This window comes from Mucor mucedo (assembly GCF_025094135.1).
Source record: "Mucor mucedo strain NRRL 3635 chromosome Unknown EV154scaffold_14, whole genome shotgun sequence".
Classification (NCBI taxonomy): domain Eukaryota; kingdom Fungi; phylum Mucoromycota; class Mucoromycetes; order Mucorales; family Mucoraceae; genus Mucor; species Mucor mucedo.
Genome location: NW_026252298.1, coordinates 311,598 through 329,736, shown reverse-complemented (window position 1 = coordinate 329,736; position 18,139 = coordinate 311,598). Strand labels below are relative to the sequence as shown.

General features: G+C 36.4%; 6 protein-coding genes across 6 annotated transcripts; 5 read left to right on the top strand and 1 right to left on the bottom strand.

Annotated features, from left to right (window-relative positions):
• Nucleotides 1-2,857: 2,857 nt before the first annotated feature.
• Nucleotides 2,858-3,182, top strand: EV154DRAFT_497314 (uncharacterized protein; the record flags this gene model as incomplete). The annotated part of the gene is made up of 1 exon (XM_051600254.1): nt 2,858-3,182. A coding segment is annotated over exon 1 (189 nt), but the record flags the coding sequence as incomplete, so codon positions are not given.
• EV154DRAFT_458784 (uncharacterized protein) lies at nt 3,164-5,327 on the top strand. Its single transcript, XM_051597457.1, has 3 exons — nt 3,164-3,555; nt 3,622-3,772; nt 3,852-5,327. Exons 1-3 carry the CDS (start codon nt 3,511-3,513, stop codon nt 5,228-5,230), a joined length of 1,575 nt encoding a protein of 524 aa, XP_051461305.1. The 5' UTR covers nt 3,164-3,510; the 3' UTR covers nt 5,231-5,327.
• A 105-nt stretch (nt 5,328-5,432) lies between these two features.
• EV154DRAFT_497309 (calmodulin) lies at nt 5,433-6,441 on the top strand. The gene is made up of 5 exons (XM_051600253.1): nt 5,433-5,513; nt 5,579-5,796; nt 5,870-5,985; nt 6,070-6,167; nt 6,257-6,441. The coding sequence occupies exons 1-5, from the start codon at nt 5,511-5,513 to the stop codon at nt 6,269-6,271; spliced, it is 450 nt and encodes a 149-aa protein (XP_051461304.1). The 5' UTR covers nt 5,433-5,510; the 3' UTR covers nt 6,272-6,441.
• Nucleotides 6,442-12,005: 5,564 nt separating this feature from the next.
• On the top strand, nt 12,006-14,017 carry EV154DRAFT_548766 (uncharacterized protein; the record flags this gene model as incomplete). Its single annotated transcript, XM_051604825.1, has 6 exons — nt 12,006-12,129; nt 12,183-12,696; nt 12,736-12,971; nt 13,028-13,094; nt 13,153-13,170; nt 13,672-14,017. The coding sequence occupies exons 2-6, from the start codon at nt 12,188-12,190 to the stop codon at nt 14,015-14,017; spliced, it is 1,176 nt and encodes a 391-aa protein (XP_051461303.1). The 5' UTR covers nt 12,006-12,129; nt 12,183-12,187.
• Nucleotides 14,018-14,699: 682 nt separating this feature from the next.
• Nucleotides 14,700-15,998, bottom strand: EV154DRAFT_536429 (GLE1-like protein-domain-containing protein; the record flags this gene model as incomplete). Its single annotated transcript, XM_051604135.1, has 4 exons — nt 14,700-15,167; nt 15,234-15,491; nt 15,550-15,744; nt 15,804-15,998. The coding sequence occupies 4 exons, from the start codon at nt 15,996-15,998 to the stop codon at nt 14,700-14,702; spliced, it is 1,116 nt and encodes a 371-aa protein (XP_051461302.1).
• A 791-nt stretch (nt 15,999-16,789) lies between these two features.
• EV154DRAFT_458778 (uncharacterized protein) lies at nt 16,790-18,139 on the top strand (the record flags this gene model as incomplete). Its single annotated transcript, XM_051597456.1, has 3 exons — nt 16,790-17,056; nt 17,117-17,192; nt 17,340-18,139. The coding sequence occupies exons 1-3, from the start codon at nt 16,832-16,834 to the stop codon at nt 18,137-18,139; spliced, it is 1,101 nt and encodes a 366-aa protein (XP_051461301.1). The 5' UTR covers nt 16,790-16,831.

The window sequence follows — 18,139 nt, the reverse complement described above, 5'->3', positions numbered from 1 at the left end:
TTAAGATGATAGTCGCTCTTAGGTAGATATTAACGGCATTGGCAAGTGCTGATTGCTGACGTAATTTGTTTTCACAATGAGATCTTTACAATAAACGAAATGTCCCGAGGGTGGTGTCGTTGGCTTTGCTCCAACGAAAAACAAGAGATGGGGTAGGACAAGGACAATTAAGCCTTTTTATCATGCAGAGTTGGGAGCGATAGTAGACTGAGTGGAGGATAAAAATGTAGTATTCTTGGCTTGATTTGGGAAAGTCAGATAGATTGGGCTAATTATAACACATGGTGGCTATGTCAGCAAAATCAAATGATTTTCTCCCCCCGTTTAAATTGCAGGATAAATGATGTGTTACACCTCTTTTTTTGATTGTTGGGTGAATGCTATTTTTATCATCAGCTGATAAAAAGACATGCTGAAGTAAAGAGAGTCTCCCCTCCTCCCGCCCTTAAAAAACTTGACACTGGCCTATTATTATTTCACCTTTTTCCCCCTCATCCTTGACAAGTTGCACCGTACCCTCACAATTGGAATTTTTTTGTGACCATTTTTATTATAAGTCATGTTACACTAGGGACATTGTAATCATATCACTTTATCAGGGTGGAAATTGCTATAAAGTTTTCTGTGTTACCTCAACGTAAATGTTATCTGAAGTGCCAATGACTTGCAAAAGTAGTAAAGATCTACATCACTTGGGTAACCACACTTTTTTTTCTTAAACCAGTTTTTTTTTGTTTTGTTTTTTTGCACTTGTATGGGCTTTACTCTTTTCACTCTACGTCTTTGCAAAACTGTATTGTGTATGTGTGTGTGTCTGTTATTTTTTTTATGAGGCCGCAGTAAAAGTGTTGGTGAGGCTCACCCCTCATTTTCGGAAACATCCTTAAACAGAATATCCTATTCTCGGGTGACACCTATTACGTTCTCTCTCTTTCTCTTTTTTTCTCTTTAGAAATCAAGTGGCTTCAGATCGAACACAATTTACGATCTTGGAAGACGTGCGTGCGTGAGTTATGGGGGGTCCACTGCTGCTATGTGAACATCGAACCAATGGTGTCTGTTTGAAGACATTTTCCTAATATATGCACTATGGAAGTTACTGATTGAAATGAACTAAATAGTTTTAATGCACATAGTAAAGAATGCGGGTTTACCCTCCTTTCGGGTTTATTGTCCATCGTAAGAAAAAATGCTTGAGCATGTGTGCATAATTAAAGTGTAAATCCGCCTACCTTATCGCTATGGCAATCGTATCCTCATTTACACGAAATTCTAACTAGGCAATATGGATTACATAATGGATGATAGCTTCATTAGAGTGTAATTTGAGCAGCTCTCTATGATCATCATCACAAGCCAAGATGGATAAATAAAAGGAATGAATGGCTCTTACTCGCATGGAGAAATGGTGTGAGTTAAGCAAGTTCCACCAACTTTTTTGTTCGAAGATACTGCACTTTTGTTTCTATCTATAGTTCATTTATATTTATATTAATTGGGTATTGTAATTTATGAAGAAGGAAAGAAGGAAACAAAATAAAAATTTATTCACACACAGGTACCAAATGAATCCGTTCTTCCTAATTGAAAATATAAAAAAGACAAATGCTCAAATAATAAAAAAAAAAAAAAGGGAAAAGTCTGTTCCGCACCAGATGATGATTTGTTGGCGATCATGGTTACAGACGACGGGCGACCAAAGACGATGAGCCCAACCCTGAGTACACGTAGCCTCGTTTGACCTTGTGATGAAGATCAAATGGTGTTAGGTGATGACTTTTTGACAACAGGATGCTTTATGATACAAGCTATTCTTATCATCAACATGGTTGATGTAAGAGTTTCATCCACCATGAGCATTCGGGTTTATCATTTCCCTAACCAGCTAACTTGGTGCGTCTGCTCCAGACCCACCCTCGTGGAGGAGTTTTTTTTTTCTTTTTTTGGGGGAGGGGGAAGAAATAATAATAAGACTACGCCCACACCAGGATAAAATAAGTTGGAATAAGGTTAAATTGCTGCAGCAGTAGGGGAGAGTTTTATTTACGATTTCGCCCCCAATAAAGACGATAAGGCGGTCCGTTTCACTTGTTCAGGGTCGCTTGTACAGTCTTCTTTTATATTCTTGTATGAACAGTTGACCTTAAAAGTAGTAGAAAGTTGTGTGTCATTCTTTTTTGTATCTGTCCTCATCATAAGGTTCATCGACATTCAATTATTTACTGCGTAACATGCAGATAGACCCCCATTATTTTCTTGCGTAAATTGGACACGTGATTTATGTCTCTTTCAGCTTTTACATTTTGAGGGGTGTGGACATAACCTGAATTGTGAATCCAAGTGTACAATTACCTGGATCATTTGAGCTTTGGGTGAGCAGTTTTTTTTTTGTTTTGTTTTTTGTTATTGTTTTGGTATGATATCATGCATCATTTTTTCCGATCTGCTGTTACCATGGTAAGACCTATTTGTAAAATAGCTTATTCACAATGTTTGTTAAGGATTATGCTGCAAGTCATATGAAACAAGAAAAAGATCACCCAATTCATTATTATAAATCGTTTGTAAGTTTTATTTATATATTTAGGGGTGTGAATGAACAAGGTATGCGGAACTGTTTGATTGGCTGAGTTTGTGGATACGTTACAAGCAACTTTTTTTTTTCTCTAACCAGATAAAATATTAAGGGACCAAAAAGCTCTACCAAACGCGTGTGTGCAACTCCAATCTTTTTTGAAAAATGTGACATTATGGGGGTCCAAGGCAGGTCTAAAAGACGGTCACATTCATAGTCACATAATAATTTTTTTTGAGTGATAATTGCCATTTGGCTTTATTTATTCCCCCCCACCCACCCACACAGCTGATTCTAGTCCGTTTGGACTACATGATTATAACAACAACATATTTTAACTTTTTGTGTGCAATGTTGTCACTCCGTTTTAAAATACAAAAAAATTTCTTGTGATATTATGAACGGGGAAAAGGAGATCAAAGTTGAAAATGTGGGATCTCCTTCGATTTTTTTTTCAGGTATTTATTGCCCCTATTTTTTTCCATTCTTTTTTAGTTTTTTTTCTTTCATTCTTTTTCCACATTTTATCAAGCAACCGATTACCCATAACTTTCTATTTTTTTTTTTTTTTTTTTTTTTTTTTATATCATTTCTCCCATTTTATATTAAAAAAAAAAAAAAAAAAAAAAAAAAAAACTTTTTTCATTACATATAGCGTTGGTTATAACCAAACTCACCCTTATACCCTACTTGCCTCAAAATTGGTATGATTTCTTTGCGACTCCAAAAGTGTAATTATAATTATCGGAGTAGTTCTTGATACTTTGTTTGTATCCTTATTTTTCAGAGATTTTCTTCTCTCTACTATTATCAATTCATTTGTACCCTTTTAAAAAAACCTTTCCCCCAAACCCATTATTATTATTATTATTATTATTATTACTATTCACACCAGCCCACCAACACACACAACAACACACAAAAAGCACACACAAATGTATATCAACGGTCTAAAATATGCCTGTTCTACTTGCATCAAGGTTAGCTCAATTTTTATTTATGTACATGTAATGGGGTTATTAAATATGGATGGGAATATTCTTTAGGGTCATCGCTCTTCTCATTGTAGCCACGTTGATCGTCCATTATTTGAAATTCGTAAGAAAGGTCGTCCTGTCACTCAATGTACGTTTTGTAGAGATCTTCGAAAAACAAAACAAGTGCATATCAAATGTGCATGTAGTAGTGATAAAAAAGGTAACAACAACAACAAATGATTCTGCTCTAATAATAAAATATATTCTAATTTCTCCATTATTATCATCAATTAAAATAGCCAATGCATCCAGCACTTCTGAAAAACCAATTTTAATTTATCGCAATAGTGAAGAAAACTGCCAAGATGCCAAGAAACACGGTCAGCATTGTACATGTCCCAGTCCTACCACCACCACCACCACCACCGCCGCCGCCGCCGCCGCTAGTACCGTCACCAGCAGCAGCACCACCAGTGCCACTGCCACCAGCGCCAGCTATCTCCCCAATGTTACTCAAGACTCTCCTACTCAGATGAAGGTGACACAAGAATCAAAGTCGGGCTTATTAGCGCCACTTTGTCCCACCCCACCTTTGCCTGTGAAAGAAGAAAACCTGTCCTACTCATGGGCGTTGATCACTTCCCCTTCCTCCAATCAGGGTGATTTACCTGTCGATTCTGTACCCAGTTCGAATTCGTATACAGACATGATGATGGATGATGATAATAGCAATCTTCAACATCTTGGCTTTATATTTCATAAACCAACCACCTCCACCAGTCAAAGATTTCTCGATGGCCAACCGCGTACAAGAAGACGTCGCTCCACTACTCAAAAACGTACTGCTGCAGCCAATTCAACCACGGTCACTCCCACCAACTACAATCGATTGCCTGTGAATGCCCTGGTTGACTCTGTCCTGACCATCGATACCATCCACGACTACAGTCTGTCCACTCCACCTTCTTCCGCCGTCTCCCCTCATCATCTGTCTTCTCTCTCAACCCATGAACCCATGGATGTGCAATTTGATTATCTTACTGAACAACTCGAAATCTTATCGAATAGTAGTCATCATAGTTATATTGGTGATTTATCTAATGCAGATGAATTAACTGCTATTTTAAATAACGTTCTTCAAAAAGATGATGATGATGATGATGGTGTCTCGTTACCTTCAGTATCTTCTTATTCGAGCAATAATACCACATTGAAATCCACTAGTACAAATAGAAAAAGCACTCCTATTCTACCTGCTACGAGTCATCCACCCGCCGCCGCGGCTAGCATGCCACCTTCTCATTGTGGTAGTTTTGTGCCTCTTTCGAAATGCTGTAAACCTGTGGGAGCAGCCGGTGGAGAATCAGTGGTGATAACGATTACGCCGTTGACGAACACGACGGCGCCGAGCAATGATTCGATGATGATGATGTTGGAAGATGACCATCAAACGCAGCAAAAGACCACAACACGCATTGTTACTTGTTATTGTGGAAACCAATGTACATGCCCTGGCTGCCTGGTGCATCCAAGCAATTTCTTTTTAGGCACGGATCCGTATTCTGGTCTGATGATGAATAATCCGTCCTCTTCTGCTTCTTCGTCGTGTTATGGGTCCGATGAAGAAGAACTCTCGTCTCTTTACGGCAAAAGTAATAATAATTTTATGTCCTTCTAATATGCTCCTCATTCTTCTTTTCCCCTCTTTGAAAAGAACACACTGTAAATATATGCTTTCTATTCTTTTTTTTTTCTTTCTTTTTTTTACTTTTTTTTTCTCTTTTTTTTTTTTTTTTTTTTTTTTTTTAAATAATTAAAAAACACTATCAATATGCAGTTCTATTATTTTGTTCCATATCATATAAAACAAATACAAACAAGCCCATCGTAAACGTTTCAATTTCAATTTTTTTTCTTTTCCTTTTTCTTTGCACCAAGACTTTTTTTTTCTGATTTGAATGGTAAGATATGTATAAAAAATAGACACAGACAGACACACGCCACTATCTGATGTAACAGGGAATAGACAGTACCTGATCAAATGATAGCTGAGGATACACGAGAGGCATTTTTGCTTTTCGATAAAGATAAAAATGGAAGCATTGATACATCAGAACTGGCTTGCATCATGAGATCATTCAACATGGATCCTACAGAAACAGAGTTGCAGGACATGATTCAGGAAGTCGATGTCAATGGGAATGGAATCATTGACTACGAGGAATTCGTTGCTATGGTAACCAGGTACGCATCTTTTTTTTTAAAATGCTAAATAGACACATTATTTACTATGACTAAAGTTTGCCCTTTTTTAAAGAAAGCGTAGGGGATCCGAGATTCAAGAGGAAATCAGAGAGACATTTCGTGTGTTCGATAAAGATGGTAACGGTTACATTTCTGAAACCGAATTACGTCAGATCATGGCTTCTGTGGGTAAATGGGATTCCTCCTCCTGATGAAAAGCCCCCCCCCAAGACACACACACGCCCAGCTCACTCACTCAATCTTAAAATTTAGGTGAAAAGTTATCGGAGAAAGAACTCACGACCATGTTACGCGAGGTAGATACGGATGGCGACGGTCAAATAAACTATCAAGAATTTGTAAAAATGCTGGTATGAAAAAATAAATCGCTCATTTTTCGTGTCACATTTTACTAACTCGCCTAGTTAAATGCCTACCCTCCCCCCTTTTTTTTGTGCAGGCAAAAGACATCTAAAATACATTTCATCTTTATTGTGAGCATGGCATTTATCTCCTTGATAATAAAACAGCCCCTTCTCCCCAATTTTTTTGAAAAAAAAGATAGAGGCATTTTTTTTTTTCAGAAAACTTTAATTTTAAAATAGATTTTTTTTTAGAAAAATAATAATAAATGTCTGACACTGGTAAAATATATGTATTTTTATAATAGAAACAGAAGAAAGAAGAAAAAACCAATTCCCCCGCCACCCTTCTTGGCGATAGAAACTTTAAATGAGGGGAGGGGTTACATGAAATTTATTTAGTCTATATTTTTACAATCAAATTAAAATAGTGACCCATTATTTTCTCTCTTTTACGCGCGCGTGCGTGCGTGCAAAAGAAAAGCTAACAATAAAAGAATTATGGCATCATTTTTTACTTTTCAAAAATTCTACGAGAGTCGATCTCTATTTTATAGAGAGCAGTAATCACATAAATGCCAAAATGACACCCCTTTTTTTTTTTTTTTTTTTTTTTTTTGAAAAGAAAGTTTCAGTTTTTTTAACTCAGTAAAAAACTTCTTTTATCAATTTAAAATATTCGGATCATCGTTTAAGCATCTCTCTAATCCGCCGCAACCTAAAAAAAACTCGCGCTTTTGTGTGTGTGTGTGGGCGGAGGGTGGGCGCGTGAAGAAATCGAATCGATACCTGTGACCTACAAGAAAAAGAATGAATTGCTTTCTTCTAAAAAGAAAAATCCCAATTCTCGGCAGTTTTTTTTTATTTGTTATCTTGGGGGGGAGAGAGAGGTCAGCCTCTTCAACATGACACCTTTTTTCTGTTTTTTTTAAACAGTGGCGTAAATACCGCAACTTTCAAATTTATCTATTTTCTTCGATTTTTATTAGCTCAGTAGGACAACCCTTTTTATTAAATAGGTGATACAATTGGTAACCTGTATCCCTACATTTTTATAAAAAAACTAAACGACCGCCGTGTTTTTAAGACACTCAATTTTAATTATATGATTGCTTCCCTCTCTCTCGTAAGCAGATATGCGGGGATTTATTATAGTAAAACGCAATTTATTGAAGGCTATGACAATAATAATTACTTACTTTTGATGCTCAAATGTAACTGTCTCAGCTACGCGGTTAACTCTGTCCCAGTTTTAAAATACCCTTCTAACGTCTGGCTCACTCTACCGATAAACCCCAATATTATCTAAACCTTTTTAGGGGGAAACCAGACAGCATGACACTTTGCATCAAACGGAACAATTTCAGAGTTTAGTGGGGGTAAGGCTTGACTCGCAACATCAACAATGACAATGACCCGAGCGGAAGGGATTTATCTTAAGGTTCAGGAAATGCGTGTTCAATCGAATAAGGGTTGACATGCGCCATAGAATTTGACATAACACTCTTGTGATGTTATATGCTCCCAGATATTTTTCTGTTTATCACTGAGACAGTATCGACACGACGCTAGCCATTCCTCTTTTGAAGCCTGTTCAATCTATCTTAGCTTCCTATTTCCTTTTTGTATAAGAGAAGCTTACGTATATTTATCGTGGTATTGTGGAATCAGGTAAGGACATCGCTTCATGAGACAGCCTAAAAGATAATACATGAATTTTGGAACGCTTGCAAAGGGCATGTAGGAGTATCTTGCTAAAAAAAAAAAGTGTGAGGCAAAGGGGTACCTTCTTTCTTTATTAGCCTTGATATCCCTTTAGTCTAGTAGTTTAATGACACCTCGTAACCATCGTTGGACTTTTGTTTGTGGACATTATAAGGCAATTAAAGACAACGGTAAACCGATTGTAGATTGACGATTGATAGATAAGAAATAAATTTCAACTTATCAATTAGTGACGCTTAGAATGACTATGAAATCCACAAAGGTCACTAACGCGTACATTATTGCAAGTATCTTCTAATCTCTGTAATAATCTCTCGTATGTCATCAGTTCCTTACGCTTCATTTTTTTTCCTTTTTACTATAGCCGAAACAATTTCAATTACTTTTAACTCTTCATTTGCGTTAAAGACATTTTTAGATATATTATAGGCGCATTGTTTAAGACCTAGCTTATTTTTTCTAAGAGTTTGTAATGTAGGCCGGAAATTGACAGGCGTGGAAAAGAGATAAACTCGAACGGATCTCAGGCTGAGTTGTTTGAACTGCAGAGTACTCTCAGTTAAATTATAAAGGTAGTCGCTTCACAGTTAAATTCGGGTATCTGATGCTTATTTTAGTTTAATTCTCTAATAGCTAAACTAGCCTATACTGCGCTTTATTCTGAAAAGGCCAATAGCGACCAAAAATATTAAGATGAAAAGAAGAACTAATGTTTTATTACTGTAATAAATTTAACTGATTACAAGTTAGGAATAACATGAGACTGGCATCAAACGGTAACTTTTATAACTGCCAATGCTTTGTAACGCATTCTCGTTTTCTATCGACCGTTATTTCCGATCAAGCTTTCAAAATTATTGTCATCCATTTAGATGACCACTTTCTTCTATTGCTTGATTTAGGCTCCTTCTCTACATACCACTTTTCATAAACTTTCAAAACAGATGATAACTTGTCGAAATCCAATACAAATTTGATCAGATTGTCCATGGTCAATGGGATTTTGATATCGGTCAATTCATACAGTATGTAAAGACCATCACTGGCCAAAGTGATATTATAAAAAAAATATCAATATGCCTATATGCCTTACTTAGTATAATTATCTTCAACATTGTCACCCCAGAAATAAATGATTTGATAAGCTAAGGACCCCTTTGAAGTTGTTGGTATCGATGCTAGCCTTTAAAAAAGTTCCGAAAGCAGCAAATCCTTGAAGCTTGCGCAACTGTGTTGTCTGCTTCTGATTGACTTTTTACCAAAGCTCAAGGAGAAAAAAATTCCTATGCATGATTTTTTGATCTAGTCCATCAGCTGTGTAAGCTTCCATCAAAATACAACCCACCACGTGCAATACGTTATTTTCAGACAACCTTTTTGTTAAAAGCGACTCGAAAAGAGATTATCACTACCATTGTTAGGTACCATCTCCTGTTTTTAAAGCAGTTTCGAGCAATGCAGCAGTGATATCGATAATTTTTGGGCTTCAGCGGTTATTAATCCAGTGCTAATATAAAAATAAGTAAATAGACCAATACTATTCTATTACAATAATAAGGCGAAGGTTCACCAGCTGTCTAACATTGTCATAAGTTGCCGTGTAGGAGGGAGAGGAAAATGATTTAGTTATAACGTAGATAAATCGCTATATGAGATATAATAAAATCGGCTAAAATTACAGACAGCAATTTATTGCACTCTATTAATCGGCACAAATAATCATTAAAAAGGTTGTTAATATAATGCAATTTAAAGTGTTTTAGATTATTGCCATTGGGTGTGTATTGAGGCTTAAGATCATCTTAAGTGTGTTTGCAGTTTAGTATATTTTATAGCTATGGTAAATTTTAACTTGTATTTATGGACGTTTAAGCGTTCAATTACTAATTGAATGGCTTAAACGTATATTGGCATTTTTTTGTATTGCACTGCTTATGTTTACACAGCTTTTTTTTTTAAAAATTTCGACTGATAGACTCCTTCCAAATAAAGTATTAATCATTAAATTTTATCATTTAAAACATTACTATATAAACGTTACTATGAGTAGGCATATCATCAATATAGTTGCAATAGAGAATATTTTACTTCGTTTGTGATTTATATTGATGCCGGTAAGAAAATTGAAGATGTTTGCAAAGTGTAAACGTATATAGCTGATTACTAAGTTGATTGCGAATAATTTACTCGTGAAGTAGATGGAAATTCTGTTTTAAACGCAAACTTTTCGGCGTTTCACAAAGTTGACATCCCTATTTAAACCAACATAGTTTTCAAGATATGAAATTCCTTCTAAAACTGTTGTCCCTAATTTACAATTATCAAACTTATTGCAAATATTTATATAAATAACATGGCTTTGAATTGCATACGACATTACCAATCTTCAATACTGTTATTTCGAAACGTATTCCCGTTAGGCAAAGACGAGAAAACCAGTAATTTGGGAAGTCGCTTTAAATATTGTTAGAAAAATGATGAGAGGTTTTACAAAATATCTGTCATAATTTAATAAACAAACTTTGTTAAGAACGTCATTGCCTATTCAATTTACTTATTCCTTGTTAAGTTGGTGGATACAATGCGGACTTCTTGTTACATTCGTTGTATGAGATTTACTTATACCCAGATTCAACTTTTACAAGCATGCACATATAGGTACCGCAGAAATTGAGTTCATTAGCAGAACAAATATTATTTTAATACCACCCACTGTAGCGGCATTTTAGGCTGCTATAAACAAAGATTTATTGACACTTTTCGACAGTGAATTACTGATCCTATAAACTCTATCGACTAATGGCCTAAAGTAAGCATAAAGCAAAACCATTTTATGACTTCAATAATTCTGGGTCATTGTAGCGAGCTTCCCTTTCTAATAGTGTGGTGAATAATAAAATAGAAAGAATAAAAGTTGTCACAAAAGCATCAGTTGCTTTGTTTTAATTATTTAGCAATCCGGTTCTCTCCAAAAATTAATAATGACAACTATTACGAGCTATTGGCGCTTTTATTTTGAATGATTAACCTACTATTCTTCAATAGGTGTTCTCAAGATCGGAAACCGAAAATAAATTGTCCATTTTTTCTACAAAAATAGTAAAAAAAGTGCTTGATAAATAAGTGTCTCGAAATACTAAAGATTTATTAGAATACTCATGCTCCCAATCCACTGATATGGGACAATGTTAACTGGAAACAATTCTAACGAGAAGTATTCATTTAACCTAAGACGGGAAACAAAGTATAGATCTATTCCAAAACCAGAAAGGTTGACTCATCATCTCGAATAAAGATATACTTTTATCTCATTACTTTTCTATTGAAATAATTTTGTCGAATACTACAGTATTATTTGCAGGCCAAGTCACTCGAGTGATCGACTCTTTATTTGGAGTATATGAAATAGATAACCTATTTATTCTCAGTTTTTTCAATTATCCAAGCTATGAGCTCAATAAGCCTTACCAAGTAAACACCAGAATAGTTGTCCACAATATCCGGAAATGTCTAGAACTCCGTATTTTTTTCAAACGTATTTTTTTCAAATAAACGTATTTTTTAGAATCACGCGATGGTCTACACGTCGATTGACATGCCATATCATTTAAATTTCATGGGATGATCGATTTCTGTTTTCAATAAAATCTGCTTCACTGTCATGACAAGCTACTATTAGAACGCAGATAGACAATTACCAAGCTCTGACTTGCTTGGGATGTTTTTGCAAGTGTTTTTATTTTAAGTAAAGGATAAAACATTATGGATGATAAAATAGACAAATGAAATTATCTTAACATGAGCTTTTTTATCTATAAATAAAGCTGGTTCACACACTTTATTCTTCTTTTTTTCTTTTCTCTTAACATACTTCTTTTATCTTATGAAAGTAACCGATCACGTAAAAAGGTTAGTTAGTAATGACTCTTGTTTCTTTAAAAAGAAGATAAATTGAAAAAGATATGTTGTGATATTGCGGCTGCAGCTAGTCTTTGCTATAGGAGGGCGACCTCCTAGGCAGAGTTCTTGAGTTTTTGGAACTCACGAACTGTGAGTAGCAGGGATGCATTTTAAATAGGTGCAAACATACTGGACTGCTGGTCTTCTGGCCAGAATTACTGTAAGTAGTATAATATAAATAATCTAAGACAATTTGCTGAACGAAAACACGCTCCACGCGATAGCGTAGGATACGCAGTAATCTTGTCCAAAAAGGACATTCGAACTAGCAACAATCCTCAGAAAGGTGGGCATGGAACCCATTAATAAAGTGGCTTTCTACTAACTACGATATGACAGACCATATGTTGACCTGTTATATTAGCGACCCTTCTTTGGAATCAGGCACTTGCTGTTTAAATATATTCAGTAAAAGCTTTGAGACACTTGAGGCTTTTCAAGAGAATCGAATTGTGAAAATGACAAACTTTTTTGTAAAGGAATTTAATAATAATCCACAAATCACTCTCAATTCCTTCTCCAAATATGCTCTTTTCACTGCTACAGAAATTAAACAAATCGAACTCGGCAATATGAATCTTCCTGCGGCACCAAACGATAAAGCCATCATGAAAGCTTTAGATAATTGGAACGCTGAGGCCTCGGGTTCAGAAGCAATGGTGTGGGTTCCAACAAAGAGACCATTGTTAGAGACTTCTCAGCTGTATGATGATCCATCTAAGTACTTTGACTTTGTTGGCCAAATCGTGGATATTAAGAACTTCGATGCGTTTACTTTGTTGGTGTTAACAGATTTTACTGAGAATCCTTACCCACCCACCTTACCTGTCGATCAAAAGGTCCTAGATCCCAAGTGTCTGATTAATTGCTCTGTATGAGACTACCATCGTAGTATTTGTGATAAATTAGATATCAAAGATTTTGTCTTCCTCCGTAATTGTGTCAAAAAACTCACGGACACGTTGGAATTCAACATCCATGGAAGCAATGATCAAAGCAAGCCGCAGGTTGTTCATATCTCTCCAGACGATGATCTTTTGAAGAACGTTCTTGCAAGACGAAAATCGGTAAAGGCTAGTTTGAAGAAACGTACAAGAGACCAATTAGAGGCATACCCACTTCGAACAGGTAAGGAAAGTATTAAACAAAATTATATGATCGTTGTTCTTATAAATATAAAAAAGAATTCATAACCAAGAAGCGTGGAGGCCTCAAAATTCTCAAGTATATCAAATCTCGACGTGTAATGAAGTGCATACATTGTATATTGTTAGCTCTGATCTGACTTTTTTTTGTTTTGTTTGTGTAGGATAATGGGGTTTGTGAGGTAAAGGCCAGTATCTGTAAGAACAGTCCTCAAGATGTTAGAGATTGGATCCAAACATTATGGATGATAAAATAGACAAATGAAATCATCCTGACATAAGCTTGTTTATCTATAAATAAAGCTGGTTCATACACTTTATTCTTCTTTTTTTCTTTTCTCTTAACATACTTCTTTTCTTTTATGAAAGTAACCGATCACGTAAAAAGGTTAGTTAGTAATGACTCTTGTTTCTTTGAAAAGAAGCTAAATTGAAAAAGATATATTGTGATATTGCGGCCGAGGCTAGTCTTCGCTATAGGAGGGCGACCTCCTAGGCAGAGTTCTTGAGTTTATGGAACTCACGAACCGTGAATAGCAGGGATTGGACTGTAAATAGGTGCAATCATATTGGCCTGCTGGTCTTGACCGGAATTCCTGTAAGTGGTATAAAAAAAAATACATTTAAAAAAAATACATTTAAAAAAAATACAGAGGTCTAGACATTTCCCTATTTATCCTCAGTTTTTTCAATTGTCCAAGCTATGAGCTCAATATGCCTTACCGAGTAAACACTAGAATAGTTGTCCACAATATCCACCCAGCATGGATTCATTCCGGTAAAGAGAATAGCCATTTGTTGACAGTCTGGACCAAGGCTGTGATGGGATCGTGCAGCAAAACACATGTTGATATTATTGAATTCTCCAATGATTTAAATGTTACATGTAAAAACACGGAAGTTATGACAAACCATGTTGAATTATACATTGATTGCATTTTGAATTTCGCATCATTCGCGGAACATATTCGACAATTGGAACTATACGAAAGTTTGAACAATCGATTTAATGTAGACTGGACTCCATAGGAATTTATGAAAATGTTTAAAGCCATCATGAAGTGTGTTCTTGATGATACAAATCGTGAATCTGAACGTTCTTTTTAAATAAAACAAAAATGAATAAAACAATTTTGTCGCCAGGATTAGATGGTAAATGAGTAGCTCCATATGCTATCTTGTGATTCAATAAATTCGGGTTGCTCCTTGTTCTCGATTTTTGTTGATACAAAAGTATATAGCCTCGATCACGACAGTGTCTGATGTGGAGGGACGTTCCATAAGTTTATATCAAAGGCTTATTTCATTGCTGTCCATTGTAAAAGCTTCGTTACCCGTGTTCATGCATGTGCTTGTCTGTATGAATTGTCCACATCATGTTTTGGGAGCTGATGGTGGAGCCAGCGTGGACCAAACTTGACCTGTAAGCATCAAAGTCTTTTGGAAATTGAGAGAAATTTAATTTATTTATCCCAACAGACTTTGACGAGGATATGAATCGTATGACTACCAAGAAGATTTAGAAAGAGAGGTGTATTCAGCAAGGATAACCACAATCTATTGTTTATACTGGCTAAATATGTATGCTTAAAAAATGTTGCAAAACGCGTTTGGAACGGATTTAGATGCGGATGGATTCTAAGTAGATACGCGGAAATTGATAGTAGTAAAACATATTTTATTGAAGAGGTGACAATAATCATACAATAATTTACTTGCGATGCTCAAATGTAACTGTCTCAGCTACGCGTTTGACTTTTCCGGTTTTAAAATACTCTTCCAATGTCTGGCCCACTCTACTGATAGCCGCACTATTATCAGGATCTCTTTTGGGGAAATTAGGCAAGATAACACTTTGCATCAAACGGAACAATTTCGGTGTTTGGTGAGGGTAAGCATCGAGTAAGGATTGACCCGCATAATCAAGAAGGGAAATGATTAGAGCGGGAGTAATTTCTCTCAAGGGCATATTACAGATTCTGGCCAGGTAAATCCATGCGTGTTTGATCGGATAAGGATTAGCAGGCTGTCCAGGGTCTGGTACCGTCTGACAAAGTGCGCCATAGAATTTGAGATAGCACTCTTGTGTTGTCAGATGTTGACTGAAATTTTCTCGGACACGTTTTACTTTGTCACTATAACCGTATCTACGCAATGCTAACCCTTCCTCTAGTGACACCTGTACAATCTATTTTAACTTCCTATTTCTTTTCTTTACTTTTTTTTAAAAAAAAGAGAAACTTACGTTATCTTCATCGTGGTATTGTGGAATCAAGTAAGGACATCGCTTCATAAGACGGCCTAAAAGATAATCCATGAATTCTGGAACGGTTGCACAGAGCAAGTAAGAATATCTGGCCAAGTAGTAAATTGCGTAAGGCGTAGGGATACCCTCTTTCTTTACCAGCCTTAATATCACTTTAGCCAAATAGTTTAATAACACCTCGTAAGCATCGTTGGATTTTTGTTTCATGGCCATTAGGCAATTAAAGACAGCGGTATACTAATTCCATGTGAGTTCAAGAAATAATCTATAAATGTATGATCCGTGCGCGACTTACTTTTACTAGAATGGTTGGATGGTCAAATTGTAACTGAATAGTTGACTTATTTAAAGTTATTCTGTGTGGATAACACAACTTGCTAAATGCTGGATCGTCCAATTTAGGTCTGATATTTTTCTGATAATGCTCGATTTTCGCGAAATGTTTCTTATATTCTTCCAAGCCTTGTGCTGATGTCGCTGCTGATTGCTCCTATTTTTAAAAGCAAGTCAATGGCATGGAGGGGGATTTCCTGTGATGTGAGTACATACCAACTTAGACTTGCTGTCAGCCGCTTCTTTATCCGCTTTGTCCTTTGCAGTCTGTGCTGCCTTTTCGTCTGCTTCTTTTTGAAGTTTCTCAGCTTTCGCCTTGGCTTCGGCCGATTCTGCATCCGCTCTTTTCTTGTCTAAAGTAATAGCGTCTTCAATAGCCTTTTTTCGGCTTTTCAACTTTTCCTCAAACATTTTATCCGCTTGATCATCATCTATCAGCCTATCATAAAAAAAAAAAAAAAAAAAAATTGGTAAATTGCCAACCTAAAAAAAAAAGGTATTTACGACTTGGACTCGATTTCTGATGCCATGGCTTTGTATTTTTGGTTAAGCTCTTCATTTCGCTTCTTGTTCCTTTGGATAATGGCTGCTCGTTCTTTTTCCAAGGCAATTTGAAATTGTTGTTCTTTCAAGTCAATTTGGTGGTCGATACAATTCTGTTTTGTTTCCGACGTGTAAGCTTATATATATTTTTTAATATAAAAGGGGTGGGAATCAAATATACTTTACTGGAATTTGAGTGAGACTCAATCGTTTAAATTCGTCCAAAACGTTATAAGTACAACCGAGTTTCACTAGGTTTTGCTGCTGCTTTTTGTACTTATTATAGTACTTGCATTTCCTACTAGAACTGTGGATAAGTAAGAAAGAAAAAAGCGTGTCTAAACAAAAAAGGCTTCTTATTACGTGGTGTTTCTTTGGTAATCGTCTGATTCGGACCCAGAGTCGATATCGATGCAGGTAAACACGTTAGGATTGGTGATTATTTTCTCGCTACTCATTTCATGTAGTTTTATAGTCTGGGAAATAAACGAAACTTGCAGAACCAGAGATATCAATCAAGCATTAAAAAAAAAAAAAAAAAAAAAAAAGGAACTCACACACATTAAAATTTTTTTGGGAATTTTTGGATGACGTCATTTTCTTTTTTTTTCTTTTTACCCCCTTTTTTATTGTATAAATCATTTGACTCCTTTCTTTTTGCTTAACTTGTGTCTTTTTACTTGTTTTTACAAAGAAAGTCAATGGCATCGCATTCACCTCATCCTACTTCTTTGTCACCGCAAGTAAAAACTACAACTGCTTTTCATTGGCCGATTCCTGGGTCACCTTCACATTTAAAACCCATTACTCATTCCCATCCAAATAATAATATGAATGAACTAACTGTAAAAGAAATCTTGGAACGATACAGTGATGATCCAGAACTAATGAAGTACATCTTGACAGCAAAGTCCGAAGAAGACAAGGTAATTTTTAACAAAATAAATAAAAGCTTTGCTATGCCTTACGCTTTGCCCCCTCAATAGAAAAAAGCTGCCAAAGACACATTGAAAGCAGAAGAGGCACGTATTCAATTGAGACAAATGGATCTAGATTTTGCTCGTGAGCAAACAAAGGCATCCACAAGATACGAAAGATCACATCCAGTCTCCAGTTATCCTCCACCACAACATGTGCAAGCACAACAGGCTCATCATTTACAACCACCACAATCAGCAACAGTCGGCGGCGGCGGCGGCGGAGGAGGAGGACCACCTTCAGCGGCAGCAACAGGACCACCTCCACCGCAACATGGACAGGGTTATGCGCCTTATTACGGTCTTGCACCGGTTCAGCAGCAAGTACTTGCTCGTTTTAATTACCCACCTCATTATGGTGGACATCAATCAGGTCATCCACCTCCCTCGTCTCCTTCTGTACCTTATCCTCATTCTGCTCACCCACTCTGTACTTCTACAGACCGTGTACAACAATTACGACAATCCTCTCCCACATCACCCATCACCGAAGAAACTAACCCTAAAAAACGCACTCGATCCTCTATATCCGTCACAAACGAACCGATAAACGAGCAGCACCAAGATAAATTATCGCATAATAAAGTCATGGAAGCCCTGAAAGCAAAGATTCAACGAGGAAATGGAGGCCCTCCTTCACCTTTGACTGCATCGCCCGTGGTGGTCATTCCTCAAGATGCTCATAATAATAAAAAGAGAAAGCCTACCTTGCCTAGACCGGTGATTGTACATTCATCCACCATTTCTTCTCCTTCACCGTCTCCTCGATCCGCTAAGCCTGTTCTACCACCTATTGACACAAATTTAGGTAGAATGGATATCAAAAAATTAGAAAATACCACGAGTAGTAGCAGTAGCAGTAGCTCTAGTAATCACAGTCAGAAATCTGTAAAAGACCCAGTAACCACATCAACAACAACCACAGCAACAACCACAGCAACAGTAGCTGCTGCAGCCTCCCCTAGTGATCATATATTATTAAATACCCGTCGTGCTCGTTCTTTATCACCTTCATCAGTAAAGAAAGCTTAA